The sequence below is a fragment of the Megalops cyprinoides genome, chromosome 7 (assembly GCF_013368585.1).
Source record: "Megalops cyprinoides isolate fMegCyp1 chromosome 7, fMegCyp1.pri, whole genome shotgun sequence".
In the NCBI taxonomy this organism is placed as follows: domain Eukaryota; kingdom Metazoa; phylum Chordata; class Actinopteri; order Elopiformes; family Megalopidae; genus Megalops; species Megalops cyprinoides.
The window spans coordinates 21,815,699-21,836,386 of NC_050589.1; the positions used below are offsets into that span (position 1 = coordinate 21,815,699).

General features: G+C 45.0%; 1 protein-coding gene across 2 annotated transcripts in view; it reads left to right on the forward strand.

The window, feature by feature from the left end:
* Positions 1-20,688, forward strand: part of cacna2d2a (calcium channel, voltage-dependent, alpha 2/delta subunit 2a) — a 240,171-nt gene that overhangs the window by 52,341 nt on the left and 167,142 nt on the right. For both annotated transcript variants that reach the window (XM_036532940.1, XM_036532941.1), the window contains exon 3: positions 16,348-16,464. In XM_036532940.1, coding sequence (XP_036388833.1) covers positions 16,348-16,464 — 117 coding nt within the window. The remainder of the gene's footprint in view (positions 1-16,347; positions 16,465-20,688) is intronic.

Genomic DNA, 20,688 nt, shown 5'->3' on the forward strand with positions numbered 1-20,688 from the left:
CTTATCGTGCTCTCGACAGCACCGGGCCTGCATTTTACCATGCCCCTTTGCACTTCGTTACACTTTATCATGCTCCTCGCCTGCAACGCTCTCCCCTCACTCTGTTTGTCCGATTTCAACCACTTCGTTTTATTGGAAAATAAAGTGTTCCCTTCTTTTTATTGTGTTTTATCTTGGCCGTCCCCAGACGGGTCCTGCAAATTGTAAGGCCGCAACTAATTGAGTGACCTTGACACTTTGGAGCGTCCTTGTGTATTTTTTTCCTTTCTTTTTTTTGGGTTTTGGTCGTTCTCTTTTCTAAGATTCTGTCATTAATAAGACTGTTTTCACTGTCTCACCGACCCAAAAAAGAGAGCAAATCTCATTAATCCAGGGAAGGAAAACGAGGCAAAAAAGGAAGCGGCAAAAGGGAATGATTTGATTCGAACAGTTTAAAAATGGAATCTTGTCAGGCCAGAGGCTCTTCGTTCATTTCTTCCATCTTTAACTCCCTGAGGTTTAATATCAGCCCGGAGATGAAGCAGAATATGATCACATACCCATCGTCTCGCCCAAGTAACTCTACAGGAAGGAATGGAACACTCTGGTTTCTCAATTCTTCATGATTTAGGGTGTCGTCCTGCACAGATTCTGCACTGGTTCACCAATCTTGAAATGTTCTGGATGGTTCATCCTGTTGACTACTCCCACTAGATCAGTCCATATACCATAAAAATCAGTTGCCGTCCATCGGTCTTTCATCCAGGCACTCCTGCTTCAGTTCAGGAGGAGAGAACCTAACAGTTCCTTTGCTGATGGCAGGAGTGATAAGGCCTCTGAACACTGGGGCATGTGACGTAGGAGTGCATTCCCAGAAGCCCCGGTATCTGACAGTGCTGCTTCCCTTTGATGGCAGTCTGAGGGGGCCCTACTGCCAGGCTGCTGGTGGCAGATAGGAGCTGCGGGGGCCTCTGGGGGGCATGCTGCAGGGCTCCTGCCAGGCAGAGTGGAGGCTCAGCACATGGAGGGAGACCGGCTGCTGAGAGGCCTGCTGGCGGCCCTTTGTGGCACCCGGCAGGGGGTCATGGGGATGGGCTGTGCTGCTGGTTCCCCCCCCCCCGCGCTGCCTCAGTGTACCAGTCCTGGACAGGCACAGAGTGATGTTTGGGGAGTATCGTGCAAACAGATGGGACATCACCACCTGAGCCACTGCAGCCTGAGAAGGGGACACAGAGAGAGAGAGGGAGAGAGAGAGAGAGAGAGAGAGAGAGAGAGACAGAGAGAGAGAGAGAGAGAGAGAGAAAGAGAGAGAGAGAGAGAGAGACAGAGGGAGGGAGGGTGAGGGGTGGGGAGAGAGAGATATTGCTCACTGACAACCCTGGTAATTGTTCTTATACTATTTTGTGAATTTCATTATTTTATAATTTATATAATAACAGTGGTAGGAGAGGAAGGACAGAGTTATAAAAGAAAAAAGTAAAAAAAAAAAACAGAAAAGAGTAAAAAAATGTAAGACAGACAGAGGACAGAGAGGTTATAGCTACATATAGGTATTGGAATCTCTTAGGTATTTCACAGACCTGGATTAGATCTGCTCAAGGACTCAGTCACATTTCACTGAAATCAGTGGTGCAATCATGAATGCCAGCCGGTAAGGGTGAAGTATCTCATGTGCAGGCTAATATGTGAGTGTGTGTGAGCATGTGAGTGTATGCCAGTGTGTGTGTGCGTGTGTGTGTTTGTGTGTGTGTGCGCATGTTTGAATGTGTGTGTGTGTGCATGTGTGTGTGTGCTCTGTGTGTGTCTGTGTGTGGTATTTGCTTGGAAGGCAAGGGTGTGGGATAGCAGCGTGTCTGTAGCGGTGACCCCAGCCCGGGTGCAAGCCTCTAGTGTGTTCTTTAATTAGGGTCAGGCCTTTACCCAAGAGGAGATCCATTTTCTAATTGGTTCTGTGACAACGAAGTGGGACACGCTTTCTCTTTCTGCTCATTTCCTTTTGGTGCTTGGAAATTAAGTACTTAAGCTCCTGAAATACTGAAATAGACTGCTGGAAAGGCTAAAGCAGCTCCCTCTTTATAGAGTTCTGTTTAGAAGCACTGTGCCCCCATTTGCTTTGTGTGCCTTTGCAAACCATGGAGGAAGTTTCAACCTTCTGTTCACTGTCATTTGCTGAAGAAGACTTTCTGGTCTTGCTCTGTGCCTGGCCTGTTAATGAGTAATGTATCATTTTAACATAATCATTCTCAGAGTTCAAGAAAGTGTTGGTAAAGCCATTTCATTTTCTACTGTTTGCATTGTATATGCAATTATTCACATGTCATATAAACACAGGTTAACCTTCTCTTATTCATTATTGCAATTCTGTATCGCTAATGACATAATAATGATTTGCAATTAAATGAAATGACAGCAAACCACTGAAGACTATGTATACATGTAGTACATGTGTAAAATAATTTATGTTAAAATTCTTTTAAGGGCCCCAACCCATCAATTAAAATAAGCAGTTATTATAATTTCTTCCCTTTACTGTCTTCTTGGTGTTGCTGTTAGCTGTGTACATTCACAGAAATATTCACAGATATTAATATCAACCCGCAAGCACTACTCTGAAATATGTCTAAACCTCTTTTTGTCAGATTCATACAGTATGTAGGACAGTACTTAATTAATGCATAATTTCAAGCTCTGGAATTAGTTGTAAGAGGGAAAAGATCTTATTTTTGAGAAGTGCAATATGAATGATGTGTTCACTTACTGCAGACTTTTCTTTGTGTTTTGTCTTACATCCTGTTTGTCTGAATCTGAAATTTCCTTAAGATCCTTTGAAAAATTTGACAGCAGTGTCCAATTTTAGGGCAATAGTAATCTCTTTTTATGTCCTTGCCATGTATTGTAAACTAGTTTCTTTCAATTCAGTGTTCAATTATGTTTGATTTCCTGGTTGACATTTTGGAAAGAAGGAACCAAACAGATTAAGGCTTACCAGTACTTGTATTTGCCCAAAGAGCTGTGACACAGCACTCCAGAAAAAATGTAATTGAAAAGGCTTTATAAGCACAGAAGAAACACAACATCTTGCTCACTGCTTTTAGCAGGGTGACCATGGGGGGTTAGATAGTGATGGTCATTCTGACATAGTTTACCATAATGTTTAGCACTGCATGACCACAGTATCCCACAATGCATCACTCCCAGGCTTGCATTTTGTAAAACTGGCATTCTGTGCATTCTTCGCTGTGCATCCAGTCTTCCGTGGTAGCCACCAAAAGAAAGCTTCATTCCCTTTCCCCGCTGAGAAGACCGAGATGACAGCTGAGATTACAGTATTGTTACTTGTCTCTGGTCATACAGAGGGCCTAGAGCCGAGGCACTGTGTCACACAGACCAACCAGCATCCACTTAAACATCTGGGACACGCGTTTGTAGACTCTAAAATCTTTGCCGTGGCATTTTTGCAGCAGTGCCACATGAGGTCAGAAAGAGAGTTCTGTAATTGTTGGAAAAAAAGCAATGGGAGGAGAGACATTTGCGATAACAGCTCGCTGTCGAGAACAACGCCGAGACACGGTGATTGTGACGACTGATACGCTGCTCACGGTGACAGACAGCCTAATGCTCTCATCAGCTACGTCAGATCAGTGCTAACTAATGGGGGAAGTGTAGTCAAACCAGGAGCAGAGACACAAACAAATCTTACAGGCTCTTTCCATCTTAATCTGCACATCTGAAAGGCCATCCTGAGGAGGTGTGTACACCAGAGAGGGGTCCGTTCCCCCTGACAGCTGCACAGAGAGCTCACTGTGCTGGGGTTGTAACTCCATGGAAAGTCGTCCCTTACAGTGTCACCCCACCAATCTTACCTGCCGCTAGTGGACTGGGGACACTGTGTGACTGTACAGTAGCTCTTCTTGGCTTGGGATTTTGATGCAGACCTTCTACTGCAAGCACGGTGTGTATTTGTGTGTCACTCATATTGAGCTTCTCATGCGGTTCTCACGTTCTTCTTTATTCTGACGCCACAGTGATGGGAAAGTGTATGGATGCTTGCAAAGTGAATAAGTACACTTGCAGAACTATTGGACACCCATTTTACAAGGATCCATTCGGTTGCAAAATTGCAATAGCATTCGAAGTGGTGTTTGTTTTAACCTGCCGCGTCATGCCCCCGGAAGGTCCCTTGCTAGATGTGGTGTTGATTGTTGGGTGCTAGGCTGGAGGTGGTTTTGCATGTGGTGTTGAATGTAATTCATGATCTGGTGTGCTGGATTTGAGGCTGGACACAGTATTGGATGTAGGTTTGAATTTTGTGTTGGTTGTGGTTTTGGGTTTTGATGTGGAATATGGGTTTGGCTGTGGTTATTGTTCTTTTCAGTATGGTGTGGCTTTGGATCTGGTGCTGGATATAGCCTTGGATGTAGTGCTGAATATAGCTTTGCATCTGGTGTTGGATGGTGTTTTCTTTGCTGTTTCAGATGTGGTTTTGGATGCAAGAGATCATCTGTAGCCAGTTTGAAACCTGAGGGTATGTACTATATGTGATTAACATGGGAAGACTTAGACTGAGCTGTAACCACCATATATATCCCCATATATAACAAGATGCTCAAAACTCTGCAGTGTGAAAGCATCCCACTCAGTCATCATGAAGCATCGACGTGAAGACAGTGTAAACAGAAACATTTTTTATATTACAGTGCCTTCTTGAGCATTTAACTGAGTGCAGATGCCACAAAGGATGGGACACATCACAGAAGTTGTTTTGATCGGTTTTGAAGGATAGCTGTGTTTTCACCTCATTTCCCTCATTTTCTTCCACAGAGTTTATTTCGTCTTTGTTTTCTTTTTTTTTTCTTCCTTTTCGGATTCCGTGAGTCCCCTAGTGGGGTAGACAGAGCACAGACAGCGACTGAGCGCAATAGAGCAGCGGCTGCGAGCGCGGCAAACAGCCCGGTGCTCCTAATGTCTGCGGACACGTGGAACGGCGGCTTGAGCATCAGCATTAATTAATGAATTTTCTGCGCACGCTGCAGACTCCCCTTGAGAGGGGGGAGGGGTGCGCATGGTGTAGTGGCTATGTAAAGGTTTGTTTTGAGACACATGGGGGCGAACGCTGCCCCTGTGCCCAGCCCTGCCTGCGCAGGACCCAGTGTGAGGAAACGGGAAGAGACTGTCAGCACTGATTAATCTCACTGTGATTAACTCTCCCCTGCTACACCAGGCAGCTAATACAGCGGGGAAGGGACAGAGAGGGAAAGGGAGAAAGAGAGAGGGAGGAGGAGGAGAAAGAGATGGAGCAGAGGATGAAGGAGAGAGAGAAAGATGACTTTTTATTATTGTCTTACAGAGGAAAAACTACTGGGATTTACAAAAAAAAAAATCTGTGCCATCAGCAGTTTAATAAAGGGAGTGCCATTTATCTCTGTCTCGAATAGAAAATGGGAAAATTCATTTCCTAAGAATGAACAGAGAGAAGTCAGCTGTTTCCCTGAACGGTGATGCTGTTCTTGTAAACATTTGTTGGGCCGCACTAATGCGTTTATTACTCAGTTGTTTTATTACTTGATTACATCACTTTTATGACATTGTTTGCTGACAGAGTGTAATTTTTTACAGCAACAAAACTGCAAAATGCTGCCTCCTCATCTGGAGGATTTTGTTTATAAGCTACCTCCTGTGTGTGTGTGTGTGTGTGTGTGTGTGTGTGTGTGTGTGTGTGTGTGTGTGTGTGTGTGTGTATGTGTGCGTGTGCGTGCATGTACGTGTGTCTGCAGGTCAACGCCTGATGTGACACTCTGCATTGGTTCAGTGATTTCATCAAAGCCCTCTGCCAGCCAGTGGAAAATGTAAACACCATGCATCGCAGGAGTCTTGAGAGCGCTCTGAATGCCTTATAATAACACACATAATGTGCAGAATGCATTAGCGTTTGGCACATGACCTTTCCATCGTCAGAATAACACATTTGCACTTGGAGACGCAGCCTCCCTGATCAGATGCGAGCAGAGCGAACCTGCGGGAAGCGGTAACTCTCGTTCGCTCGCTGTGTCTGAGGCTCGGGGCCGGCTGAATAAGGAGAGGCCTGCTCCGGGAGACGAGCCGCTCTCCCTTCGTCTCTAATGAGCTTTAAATGGATGGCGTCACCTGCGCACATCGTGTCGTGCGGACAGAGAGGGGGGGCTCGGTCTTTGGCTGTGAGGGTTCTGTTCATCTTTCACCTCGCCGTGGAGCCTCATTCATCACGGCCAGGCACCTGCAGCCGAGCACCGAGTGCATAGTGCTGGCTCTGAGTGTGGGGCACGGAGTTGAGGCCTGCAGATAAAGGGGATGCATGCACGTGTGTGTGTGTGTGTGTTTTCATGAGTTTGTCTGATTTCAGCACCCCCACAGCCATGACCATCCTGATGGATATGCTGCATAGGGTACAGAGCGCCCCCACCCCGACCTCCCCCCCCCCCGTCCTGCAAAACGGCTCTCTCACTTTGCGCAGAGCGAATGAATTCATCACGTGCCCGATCTCGCTGCTCGCTCTGTCCTCTGCAGAGGTAACAAGGGGTGGGGAGAATGGCAGGGGCGGGAGGAGGGGGGAGGGATGAAGAATACAGTAAAGAGAATAAAACGGAGATGGTGTGAGGCCTTCCTTCCACCTTTCTTAAAAAAAAACTGCAGCTGGTTTTTCTGCAGTATGAGTAAAGGCAGAGGAGAGGAGAGTGTCTGCAGCGCTTACGTGAAACCTGGCGAGTCCAGTATACAGTAGCACAGCCTGAGGCCTGTGCTACAGAGCTTGTATGGATTGGGTGCACCAGCTGTCCCTTCTGTACTGGGTCAATAGGGCCATCGTGCACACTGCACAGGCACAGATGTGAGAAAAAAAGTGAGAAAGAGAGAGTGAGAGAAAGAGAAAGACAGAGGGAAGGAGCATCTCAGAGTGAGAGAGTCACTCCAGCGCGCTCACCCTCCTCTCCATGGCAGTCGTTACCAAAGACTCCCTCTGATCCAGGGCTTTATATAACCCAGGCTTTTCCTGGCCGCAGAACTGAAGATGACAGATGTGTAAATATTTAACCACCTACCGTTTCCTGCGCTGAGTAACTCAGGCCCTTGCGGGAGGGCGCTGTGCTAAAACAAAATTGTGGCAAATGGGCCACGTGGCGTGTCGTACATGGGAAGAGATTTAATGCGAGACTTTGAACAGCTGCCCTGGTGGCATTTGGGAATGAAAATGAACACAGAGAGAAATGCGGCTGCCTGTACAAGCCTCTGACAATGGCACCCCTCCCTTTACTTTATGTAATACCGTCCATCTCGCTCCTGCCAGAATGCTCCTTCAAAGCCTAACACTCTGTGGTTAGCCCTGCTGCTTTAGAGGAATCTCTTAGTGTGTAACAGGATGTCCGCCTCATATGCCTCAACAGTCTGTAAAGATTACAGATCCGATTTGAGGACTGGTGGGGCGGGCAGGGCTGGGAGTGTGTGTGTGCATGTGTTGTATGTGTGTGTATGTGTGTGTTTGTTTTGGGGGTGGAGAGTGGGGATTTGAAAATGGATTCAAATATAAATATGAATTTGCGATCACAATAATGGAATGTGCTGTTTGCAATGCTGCCAGACCAGGATGCCTCAATTTCAGCAGAACCACTTCACCGTAGACACTCCAAAGGAATAAAAATAAACCTTGGGTGAAAATGAAATGCAGTAAACGGGCGTGCTTTGCGGGTGCTGTTTTTATCCTCCGTTAGAAACCGCTCTGTATAAAAGCAGTGAACAGGAAAGGGACCATTTATCCAGGAATTGGGGTTGCCCAGTAAAGTTTTTGAGGGCAAGGTCTAGGGTGTCTAATTAGGCCTGGAATAAAATAAAAAAAATAATCCTTTACTCTGCTCTGTTTGCCACTCCTGATGGCTATCGTCTGTAATAAGGGGCATGCATTTTTCCTGACCTGTAGGCACTTTATGTAACACGGTATAAATCACAGTGATTTGCATTTTACAAAGCGCTGAATATCAAACTGTGGATCTCAAAGCAGAACAGTCAAGGGGAGCAGTGGAGCTGGATGTGGGTGGAGCTTAGGGAGACAGACTCTTGGCGTCTGTCAGTGTCACAGTTGAACAAAGTTTTTTGGCTAATTCTTACAAGACACAGCGAGTCCCAGTATACTGTGAACACCAACGCAAACTTTCTGCACACAAATGACAGCTCATTTTTCTCCAATTTAAATAGAGGTAGGGAAAAAATAGTTCTGCATTCACTGATTAATTCCCAATTTATAAACCTCTCTCCCGCATGTCAAAAGTTAATTGAAAAGACAGCACCACTGGAATGCTCTTTTCATAAGGAAATTGGAAAAGGGATCCCAAACAAACAGCAGATCATGGGCTGGAACGCCGTCCTCTCCTGGCGTTTGTGCGTTGGCAGTCAACTTTATTGTCACATTCTTTCATTGAATTCTTTCAGGGCCCGTGGCCGTTTTCCTTCCCATAGAGAGCTCACTAATATTCCTTAATGATGTGGCATCTGTCTCTGTCACCCCTGCCTGTGTGCACACCAGCCTGTTTTTATTGAGCCTGGGTTCACAGAGCGATAAGCAGTCGTGTGTTGCAGCCACGCGAACAGAAAACAATAACCTGCAACTCGCGCAGAATGCAGCTTGTGTTCAACGAGAAACTGCAGAACACTTTATTCTGTTCTCCAGAGAATCTAAAACCGCCATGTTCTTGATACAAAGGGGTCAAAAAGCATCTTTTTAATGTAGTTTGCCACTCACTTGTTCCCTCCTCCTGAGACTTGGCTTTTAGCTGCATCACAAAAAAAGGTCAGCAAAGTGGTATTGTTTAGATGGTGAAGCAACACTTAGTGATGCTTAAATTTCCATGGTTTTGGCAATGGTCAGTGCTGCAGTGGCAGTTTGGAGGGGTAGTACAGTAGTCAGAGGGAGGATTACCATAGTGGGTGAATGAGTGAATAATTGCAAGTCATGCTAATCCAAACATTGTTGAACTCAAAGGGCTCTTTGTATAAACAGAAAAGATGGCCATTGCTGTAAGTTTTGTTAACTGTATGGACCATTATATTTTGAAAAATGAAACATGTAGTATATGCTTAATGATGTGGAACTGAGGAGATCCTGAGTGGTTCCAATCAGTAAAGCCCTCCTCACTTAGCTATATAGTCACAAACAGCATGCTTGAGTTCATGGCAGGACATAGCTGTCTTTGATCCAGCGGGGTAGGGTGGCTCTACGTCAGTTGTGGTTCCTCACCAGACTGCTCATCAGCAGCCTCTAACGACTCAAGCTAGGTAAGTTTATAAATTGTCATCTGTGAGAGATGCGCCTATCATATAGTCAGTGTTTGCTCACCTGTAGTGCACTGTGGGAATTGCAGTGTGAAAAATAGCAGTTGGATGCAGCTGGACAATTGCATTGGATGGGTGTTGTGGTGAGTTGAGCTAAATAGTGAGGCGAGCTAAATACACCTTTGACTGTTCCAAGGTCAAGGGGAAAAGGGGGAAGAAAAAAAATCTGTCTCACATGGGCTTGATTGGACACACTGTATTTAATCAAATCAGGGGTTTACTTTTGAGGAGCTTTTACAAACAGTTGTGAAGGGGCTTCGTGGATGACTTGAATTTATTTTTTTCATGTTTAAACTAAACAAGATGATGTGTTGCCTGTTATATTTTACCACAAACCATTGAAATGACCAAAAGTATTTTGCATTACTACTTTTGTTGCTACAGGGGATTCAGGGTTAAGTTCTGTTTGCACAATGTTGTATTCAGAATTTTCTTGTTACCACAATCAGCGGGAGGCCACTTGGATTTGAGTAAATATGTGAAATCCATGACAACAGGTCAGGTGTGTGCTGCGTGGGAGAACGTAAACAAGTAGGACCTGATGGAACTTCCTGGAGTGCTTGTATGGGCTTATTTTAGACTACGATTTTTCTAGGAGAGAGGCGAATATGAGAACGGTCAAACCAGGCTCCGTGTGCGAAACTCCTGAGGCGGGGACTCCTGCCAAGAAATGGGAGAGCGGCAGCTTAGACTGAGCAGATTTAATTGGAGTAAAAAGCCCAGACGGTTGAAGTGGGATCGAGCCGGGCTCCAGAGGGTCCGTTCTGGAAGACATGTGGTTGGAGCAGAACCGATTAGCAGGACAGGCAGCACACGGAGCCTTTCTCCTTCACAGATTATGGCCCGCCAAGAAAAAAAAAGAAAAGCGCATGCAGGCAGAGGCTTTATCATACCGCTTGGTCCGATCGTGACCTTTAGCTGCGAGACTGTAGTGTGCAGGGAGGCCAACAGGGATGTTTTTCTTTTCAAGGTTGTGGCCACAGACTTGAAAAAAGGTGGAGGCTGGACGTGTGTTGAAACTGCATTTGATGATACACATGACTAAAGGGTCAATACTTAAAAACTGACATTGATTTGAGAGACACAGTCATAATGAAAAGATAATCCTGGGTAGCTGTTGACATCACAGTGCTCACATGTCACACTGGCTTTATGAAGCATGTGGTAGTAGGAGGGAACAATTACACAGACATATACACAAACACTCTGAAAAGAAAGATGTTGGCTTTTTTGGTTGGTTTGTGTTTCTCTGTATTGATAATGGATGAGGTTCATTATTTGTCAGAGTGATAAAGCCACAACAACAGGCACTAGTTTTGTCTAGAAATCAATTCCTATTGTTTTTGCTCACACAGTATTCTGTAGATAGATGTTTACTCATTTAGTTCCAGTGCCAGTGCTACTTTCCTGTGTTGCAGTGTAATATAAATCATTCCTAGTTCCCTGTCAGTAGTTTGTTATGTGTATCAGTCAGTTGTAGTGTTTCAGTGGCAGGCTTCAGCGAGAAGACAGAAGATGACACCGTCCTCGGCCTGGTGATCCGCTATCTGCAGGTCAGCGGTTCCTGTATACTGTAAGCACCTAGAAAAATATTTCTGCGCCTATCAGCACACAGCTAAGCAGTCAATAGAACTGCAGCCCACTGACTGTGTGTGACTGTGGTGTGGTGTATCTACCAGGTACTGTGTTCCCTCCACAGTGAGGAGGCCTGTTGTTATACTGCCTCCGGGATGTAGTCTCTTCTTTATGTCATTAAATGGCAACTGATAAGATAAAAAATAACAAATATGCGCACACACCGGAATGTGACACATCATATTTGCATACTCTTTATGCTTACAACATCCCATAATGCAGTAGGAGCGTGGAGATGCTACAGTCTCAAAGGGCAGGGTAGTGGTGATGAGGGGGGACATTGTTGTTGCTGAAATGCTGTGTGCTACTCCATCCCCCACCCCCTACCCCTTCCAGCTCCTGAGACCCCAGTCTTGATTCTGTTGTCTCGTTGCACTGATGAAGATGTGATTTCCTGTGGCTGCCAAAGGAATTTAAAGTGCTCCACATGATTGCTGGTGATTAATGTCCCTCTCACTGTATGTTCTTGCAGACTATTTTAGAAGCACTTAGACCTGTGTTTTTTTCTTTTTTTTCCTGTCCAGATGATATGTCCCACACTAATTTTGCAGCCTAGTTCCAAGCTGGGTTTGTATCTCCTCTGCGGTGCAGATTGCTGATACATGCATGGTTTTATCTGCTCCCCATACTGCCGTGCTATCTGAGTGTAGACAGTGGGAAATTGCTCTGAAATCTGGTGTTCAAGTCCATCCTCTCAGCATCCTCAGAGGCTACTGGAAGAGATGGAGAGACTAATATATTCGTTAATACCTGTGATTCAGTGGGGTTTTCCTGAATTTGAACTCAGAAAGGGTGTGTGTGTGTATGTGTGTGTGTGCCTGTGTGTGTGTGTGTGTGTGTGTGTGTGTGTGTGTGTGTGTGTGTGTGTGTGTGTGTGCGCGTGTGTGTGTGTGTGTGTGTGTGTGCCCGTATGTGCGTGTGTGTGTGCATGCGTGTGTGTGTGTGTGTGTGTGTGTGTGTGTGTGTGTGTGTGTAAGAGGGGGTGGTGGAAGTGAATACTGCAAAGGATTGACTTATACAGCAGATTTTTGACCATACTTTGAGTCCTGGCAGCAGTCCTTATAGATTAACATTTGTATTCCCTGTCACTGTGTGCCGAGCTGCTCTCCTTGCAATCTCTGTATCCTCTTCCTCCATCTGTCTGTTCTGCAGTGTGTGTGTGTTTGCTCTGACACATTGTGGAGCTCAGGGGGCCAAGTCATCATGACTGATAATCAGTATATGGGCAGGGGCCAAGACTCTGCAGATTTTTTTCTTTCTTTTTTTTTGGAGGGGGTGGTGATATAGGGATGCTGCAGCTACATAGACTGGCCATAAGCTGGAACCCCCCCCCCCCCCCCCCCATCCCAAATACATCCACCTCACCACCCCCAGCAATACCCTTATACTGTGTTCAGGCGCGTTGGTGGTGCGGCTGGCATGGGCGAGAGCCAGGAAGAGCATATTTACCCAGGCTGCCTGCATTCTCCCATCATCTGCCAGTGTTGAAAGATCGCTGCCCTGCACCAGCCGCTTCCTCTGGCCTGCTCCACTCACTGCCCACTCACCAGAGTTACACCCCTCCCTCCCGCCCCCTGTTTTCAATTGGCTCTGAGCGATCAGGAGGAGGCTTAGATTCAGTGGCTCTACTGTCTGTTTTTCTACCCAGTAAAGAATGCATTTGATTGGATATATCAAACATTTGCCATTCAGTCTATGGAGCGACAGCTGCATTACTTCTTCAAATATACTCAGCACCTGGCCTGACAGGGAAATTTACATAGTTCATGTTCTACAAGATGCCCACAGCCAGGTATTCACTGAACGAACCAGCTAAAGGTGAGGTGCAATGCCCGAGTATAAAGCAGCAGTCTTTCCTTCTAGATACTGGGACTTGTATCCCTCCTTCTGGCCTCCTGTCCCTTTCCCCTTGCCGCTGTTTCACATCATTGCTGCTGACTTGTCCTGAATCCCCAATACACAGCTTACTCTAATGGCATTCCTTAACAGGGTAGAACTGAAATGATTACACTAGCTTGCTACAGCATTTAAGAAGTAATACCCCAAGTTGTTTATGCGTGTGTTTGTGGAACGGCAGGGCAATGATGTTGTCCATTTTATATTCATGAATCTTATTCAGGGAGGCCATTCCAGAGAGCTGTGCCACACATTAAGTGGATGAATATTGATTTAAAAACAAACACAGACTTGAGAAATGCATTATTTAAATGGTAGCGGGGAGGGGGTGGGGGTGTTGGTTTGAAGCTTGATGATGGAGCAGAGGAAACGCGGGTCATGTTTTATGATTTAATAAGACGCGGTTAATGGCTGTCACTACTTTGAGAAAAATCTCCTTTAATTGGTTGAGAGAGTATGTAACACCTGATTACTGCTTTCATCTGGGGCGCTGCAGCCCGTGCTTCTCCTGCACCGCTGGCTAATGACTTGCACGGGGTTGGTAATTGAAGTATGCTATAAAGGGGACGCAGAACAAATCAGCTAATGGAAATGTTTTTTTTTTTTTTTTTGCCTTTTCTTTTCCAAAATTGTTTAAAGAACACCTATTCCACATGGGCACACTGTCTACTTGCAGCTCATCTAGATATGCGTGTATAGATCAGGTTAACATCTTTCTGATAGGTGTCCTGCAATGATTTGAATTTCAGCGGTAAACCAATCAAAACTCCACAGCGGGGGAGCAGCACTGCTGAAATGTTGTTTTCTGGGAAAAAATTCTAACCGTGGAAAGTATTAGGATGGACATGCCAGGCATTTACCAGTCATACTGCACACAGAGACATAGAGGGGTGTGTTCTGACCCACAATGCAACACCATCTCTGATAGAGACTTACTTGTATTGCGGCCTTTTCTTTAGAAAAGTTGTTTAGGATTAACTTTTGCAGACAAACGATTGCAAAAAAAGGAAAGAAAGAAGATAATGGTTATGAGAGTGTCCCTAATTATCAGGCCCTATGAGTCTCCCATCCCCTCTGGAAGACCCGTCACAGGCCCCCTCTGGCTGTGACCTCTACCCCCTCGGCAGGACTGTCTCACAGCGCCACACAGCACAAACTAATTTTCTTAATGAAAACGGGTACTGCAGGAAATGTGCAATGCAAGGGTAAAACAGAGACCAAGAAAGTTCGACTTCTCAATGAACCTTCATGTCACAGCTTGTCTGTTCACAAATTGATTTTGATAGTGAGTAATAACCTCATGGCATATATTCTGTCATCTTCAACCATAATATTTTTGTCACAAATTGTGAGTCAAACACATGAAAACGTTTTGGTTGCAAGCCAGATGAAGTATTTACTGCATTGATTCATATTGTCATGTATCTCTCAAAATTAAATATGTGCAATGCAAATTATATTTAACGTATATTGTGATCTCAGAGTAGATTTAATGTAGATGTAATCTCAGAGTAACTTTCATATTTGATGTGAGCATCTCAAATATAATTTCTCTTTTTACTCAAAACCATGCTCATATGCATATGGAATTTTTTACCGGCCTAATGAATTCAGTTACTCTGTGGTTTGTGGACAAACTGATTCTCGAAGGTTGTGGGCATAAACCCCATCTGAATCGAAGCAAATAGGCAGTGTTCCCTGCTCTGTGACCGACATCTTCATCCACGTTAATATGTGATCCATCCTGGACAGGGTCGTGGAATGCAAATGTAGCTTTCAGTGATAGTTTCTGAAGTTGACAAATACTGAGGCGGATAGAAACAGTGTTGAGAGTCACAGTCCATTCACCTCAGCTCAAATCCCAAGGTGGGCAGCATTTTTCAAATATTATAACTAATCATTTTTGTGCTGCTCCTTCCCTTCACAGAGAATCTTTTTGGAGCCTCACAGTGTATGTAAGCAATAATGAGTATGCTGTCTTCATCTTTTTTCCCCACATCTTCATGGACTCTACACTAGCTATTTTATGCTGGAGAAATCCACTGCCTACATGGCCATGGTACTCCTGGATTATGTATGGCTGCACGGTTCGGTGCGCCGAGGAAGGCATTTGCCAACAAAACAGAAAGGGAATGGCAGCTATAAACTTCCAGTAAGTGACGCATCACCTCGTTTACAATGGAGTTTCCAGGCCGTCATCAGCTCGTATCCTCTGAAATAATCTCCAAAGAGGAGCGGGGGATAAAGAGGGAGATAAGGGGCACGGGTGCTGAGCTGCAATCTTCTGCGTTCTGAATGAACTGGGCTCTGAAGCGTGCAATCCCCATCTCTCTATATCCGACGCCAGAGCAGGGAGGAGAGATTGCTCCAGAGTTGAGGGGAGGATATCAAAGTCAGATATTTTGGGATTCATGAAGCCGCACTGAAGGCGAAAGGAGCCTCAGCTCAAACACACATCGTGAAAATCAGGAACCAGCGATGGGGTCGGTCGGGGTGAAACCAGCAGGATTGTCCTGCTCAGGTTACTATGGAGAAATTTCACATTTGTCTTTTCAGTCATTTCTAAGATATGTCTCACTGAAGTAGTCGGGAGTCTATTGGAGTCTACTAGCTGAGAATTTGGGGGCTCAGCTAGTTGAGAAAGAAGTGGGGAGGAAATAAAATCAAACCCAAACAAAGTGTTTTTACATGTATCAATGAGGCATGTAAGGGCTGTAAAATGGCTGTGTTCAGCCAAACATGAAAATAATGACAGTTCCAGCCCCTGTGTATGTAATGGATAGATATTGGTGGTTATGTTTTGGTTATTTTTAAATGAATAGCCTTAGGTTCATTTTAAAAGAGAAGACAGAGAGCAAACATGAAACATTACAGAAATATGAGAGCATCAGCATTATATGAGTTCGGATCCTGGCCACAACAACTGAGGCTTTCAACTGGACAAAAATTGAAATAAAGCCTCACACCTCAGGTGACAGGTGAACAGTAGCTTCCTCTGTCTTCCTGACAGACCAACCACCTTCTGACGAATGCCTCATGTTTCCTGTCTCGCGTCAACCCCGCTTTGTGTATCTGTCTCTCTTCGGGGTCTGTTGTGGAAATAAAACAGCACAGAGCGAGACAGAGACTGTGTACTTTGTGCAACTCCCACAAGCCTGTGTGTTTGAGAGGCCTTTATCAGACTCCTTTCAGGCAGCTCTCCTCAAACACATTGGCAGGTATGGGGGATGGGCGGGCATTTGAATCGCACCGGGTGCAGAGCAGTTGTGAACAGTGTTCTCGTCTGGTGATGAAAAATGTAGCTTGGCGTGTTGACAGAGGCAACATTGGGGTAAAGATTGGGAAAGTATTTTTGCTGATAGACATTTTTACTGGATCCCAGCAATGGTTGAAGCATAGGAATAGTGAGTGACACAGAGTCACAGATCTAAAGTGTTTGCTGTTTTTTTTTACTTAGTGTTGGCTTTCTTTATTTTTGTGCAGATTTACAATGAGAAAAAGGGCCAGTTCGAGGTCAAGAGGAACTCACCCAGGGAGCTGGTGGAGAACGTCGCAGCACAGATTCAGCAGCTGCTGACGAGGAAGCGGAAGGCGCTTGAGGTAAGAACACAAGGATGGCTCTCCCGCTTGACTCTTTGATTTGAAGAGAAGGCTCTATAAACAGGGCCCAGGTTCTGGGAGGGGATTCACAAAGGGTAGCAGAGGCACAGCAAGGGAAATAAAGGTTCCAGAGGGGATGAGAAGGTTCTGGAAGAGTTACTTTTCTATAAGGGAGGAAAGCTTTTAGAAAGGTGGGAAGAGGGAGTGAAGGGGAGGTTCTGGAATACTGGTTTGGCCGGCATGCTTTAGCTGCTGTCAGGCCAAGGAGTTTTTAATCCTCATTTGTGGCATCTCTTTAAAAGAAGAAAAAAAAATACAAACATCTACTTGCACATATTTCACATCTGTAACACCCTCCCTCCCTGATGCTGGACCTCATCCAGGAACCCATCTTTAATTACAGCCCACCGGCTGGGTGTTCAGCACCTGATAAATACAAATTCAAGGCTTATCATTATGTTAAGCAGCGTGATCGATTCGCTGTCTGATCTAATCAGAAAAAATTGGATTTCTAAAAACATATTATCGAAACCCTATGTGGTTTATTAACTTGTTTAACAAAGCAGTTAATAAGTTTGCCCAGCTCAAATATGGCATGTATTGAAGTCCCAGGACATTCATGTTAAGAGAGAGTCTTGTGAGCCCATGAAATGTTACTTTTGATATTTAGAATCTTTTTAGAGAATTTTATGCACCAATTTATTAATCATTTTATTTGCTTCCTTTAATATATTTTTCCAGAGGGCTAATTTTCACAGAGCATCACCAACTCATGTCAGCTCTCCTAAAGTGGAGCAAGTATTAACACTGTAGCCTATTAAAGAGGCTACAGGGAGTCTTCAGGAGCAAACCTACCACAAAACACTGTAGTAATGGAAATGAAGACGCTGGAATAAGTACATTTTTGTGAGGGCACACATTGAACTTTTACAAGACCAGAGCCTATTTTGCACAAGAGTGGCTGGCATTAGTTTTGTGCCATGCGATGGTTTTCACAGACATGTATTGCCACTTTAAGTATGCTGCAAAGGTTTAAACATCTGTAGTTTTTTTTTATCCACAACCAGCATGATCAGTCACTGTCTGTCAGAAAACACTCCCAGCTACTGAACACCCCAAGGTACTGAAGGCACTGAGCTACAGAACGCCCTGAACTACTGAACACTCCTAGCGTTCACAGAAAGCCAGTGTGCTGTAGATGCTGCAGGACAGCAGTTTCTGATGTACAGAACATGTTCAGCCACATAGTTCACTGCACTGCTGAACACACAGATGCTGAACACACTTTGAGCCACAGAAGGTTCTTATATCAACTACTGCAGTCAATGGCCCATTTAACACACAAAGCTATTGAGCACAGTGGATTAATGAACACACTGAGCTGCTGACCTTCTGAGTTACTGAACACATAGAGCTATTTAACACACACTGACCTACAGAACAGGCTGAGATGTACACTCTCTGCTTCCCTCCATGCTCACGTGCCTAGGCCTCCTCCCATGAGAAGTCAGTCCTCTGATGCTGTTCTGACTCGCGTCTGTCCTGATTGATGACACTTTTCATTGCCGTGGCAAGGTGTAATTAGGCTGTGTTTGGGTAATGTGACCCACAATTGGGTGTTGTGTTTTTTTTTTCTCATTTTTCCTCATGAGGTCTCCCGAGTGGGCATTATTCAAACCTGCCCCAATTATCCCCCATTACCAGAGCCTGATGCTTGCCGTGTGTTTAAATGCTCCACAAGACAGAGTGTCTTCCTGGGTTCCAGGGGAAAAAAGGATGCTGGGTGGAGGCAGATAGGATTGAGCCGTGTGGTGCAGGCTCACAGCTTCAGTCAGTCATTAGCGCAGAGGATGGAGTGCGCTGACACGACCACAGCACTAATCAATCTTGTGTTTCAAACACGCTGGGGCCTCCTCTGGGGGCTGCAGAGGCTTACCTCAAGGGCCAGACGCCCATGAGCAGCATTCCAAAGCCTCTGGAGCGGTTTCACTGCAAGGCCCTGCTGGGAGTGAGACAGAAGAGAGAAAAGAGAGACAGGCTAGAGGGGGACCGGAGGAAAGAGAGTGGCTCATTTGGAGCTGGAGGACAAAGAGAGAGGGATGTGTAAAGTCTGGAGGACAGAAAGTGGTATTTTGAGGCTGGAGGACAGACACTTGTGTTGTGAGGCTGGATGACACAGACTGGTACTTTGAGGCTGAAGGACAGAAAGTAGTATTCCGAGTCTGGAGGACAGAGAGTGGTACTTTGAGGCTTAAGGAGAGAAAGTTGTATTTTGAGGCTGGAGAACAGAAAGTGGTATCCAGAGGCTGGAGGACAGAGGGGCAATTGGGGTCTGGAGAAATTACAGCTTCTGCAGCCTCCCTGGGTGTCTCTCTGTTCCCTTTCTGTAGCTCTGCCATGCCTGCATGGGAGCAGATACCCTTAAAGCAACAGAGGCCAGCTATTCTGGGCATCCCCTGCAGGCGTAGACTGCTGGCTGTATTTTTTGCGGATGTGCCGCGTTAGGTTTGGAGGGGGACTGGAGCCTCGATGACGCAAAGCCCCATCTCTGGGTGAGCTGTTAGGACACGTACACACCAACCCGCCCCCCTACCTCCTAAACCACCCTCCACCCCCTTCTTATCAGACTACTCTGTCACCTCGCGTTCCATCCACACCACAATTAGTTATTCGCCAAGAAGAATCAAAATGAGCCAAAGGAAAAAAAAAATGCAGGAATGTCCCCTTGAGGCACCTGGGTTCACTTCTGGAAATTAGCAAAGGAAATGAACTAATGAAATTCATACATTTCAAATGAGGAAGGACAGGGGAATGGAGAAGTGCCAAACCACCTTAACCACAAGCTGTCAGGAGCGTCACATCTTCTGTCTGGTATCACACAATGCAAACATTTCACAAATAAATAATTAAAAACAGCTGCCTGAGCTAAACCCAGACTAGCTCCCAAAGCTATTTCAAATACTGTAGGTACAATGCATTTATTAATGTTCTTCAGAATATTATTTAAGTAGTTGTGCTGGGTGTTTTTGGGGGCAAAGTGGAGGTACAGTATGAAGTGCCTATGCACATGTGTGCACTCACTGTGTAGGATTAGGGCTTCAATTGTTTTTGTGTAGTCATTGCAGTGCTTAGCATTTTTGTGTTTAACATGGTGTTTGAACTGAACCAGGGGCCAAAAGGCACCTGGGGCTTCAGCTTAACAGCACCATACTGTAGAACTGCAATCAGTACATTATTGTATAAGTTTCTTATACAATAATGTTACACAACAAAATATGCAATAGCCTGTTGAAATACAACAGAATTTGCTCAAAGAGGATGGCTGTATGTCTATAGTCAAATCCTGTAAATGTATAATGAAAAATGATTGTCAAAATAATATCTACGTTCAGGGAATGCAGTAAACAAAAAAGACACATGGGCAGAGTTATATAAGATGGAACATTTCCTGGATGATAAAGCAGGTAACTGTCAAGCAAGTAAAGTATAGATACATCACATCTATGCATATAAACACTGTACTGCAGCAATGTAGATTCTGTAAAAAGTCATCTTGTATGTGGGACGGAAGACACTTTAATGTCAATGGAAAATATAAAAAAGAAGGGGGAGTATGCTGAGTTTATGTATAGCTGTACTGCCGCAGTTTCTCATTTTGATTCATTGATGATTAATTCTGAACTCCCCCACCGGTAATAATACATGGCTGTATTCCTGGAATTTCAAAGCAATTATAGCAAAGGCAAAGTGAATACTGGGGACAAAGCACAGCTAGAACAAAAGTGAAAATATGATCTAAGGAAGACTTCAAACACCAAGAGAAATACTTTTCACAACCGGGAGGCTTAGAGGTACCATGAAACTCCCTGGGTAATCAGACTATGGAATTAATTTTTCCCATATGACCTCTGGTAACCCCATAGTGAGGGACTCTGAAACCCTGGGCGAAAATGTCAGAGTCGCCGCAATCATCTGTCATCCGTCACTCTGCTGTCAGGATCAAATACCGACATGATGATCGACATCACCATTGTGTGTCTGTGTACGCGCATGTGCTTGTGTGCTTATGTGTGTGTTTGTGTGTGTGTGTGTGCATTGGTGAAAGAGCTTTTTTGGTTTGCATATGTGTATGTGTGCCTGGTTATGTGTGTGGTGTGTGTGTGGGTGGACTTCTGAGTCTGATGGGCTGTTTTCTTCTGTCTTTGGTTTTCCTTCACAGTTGCC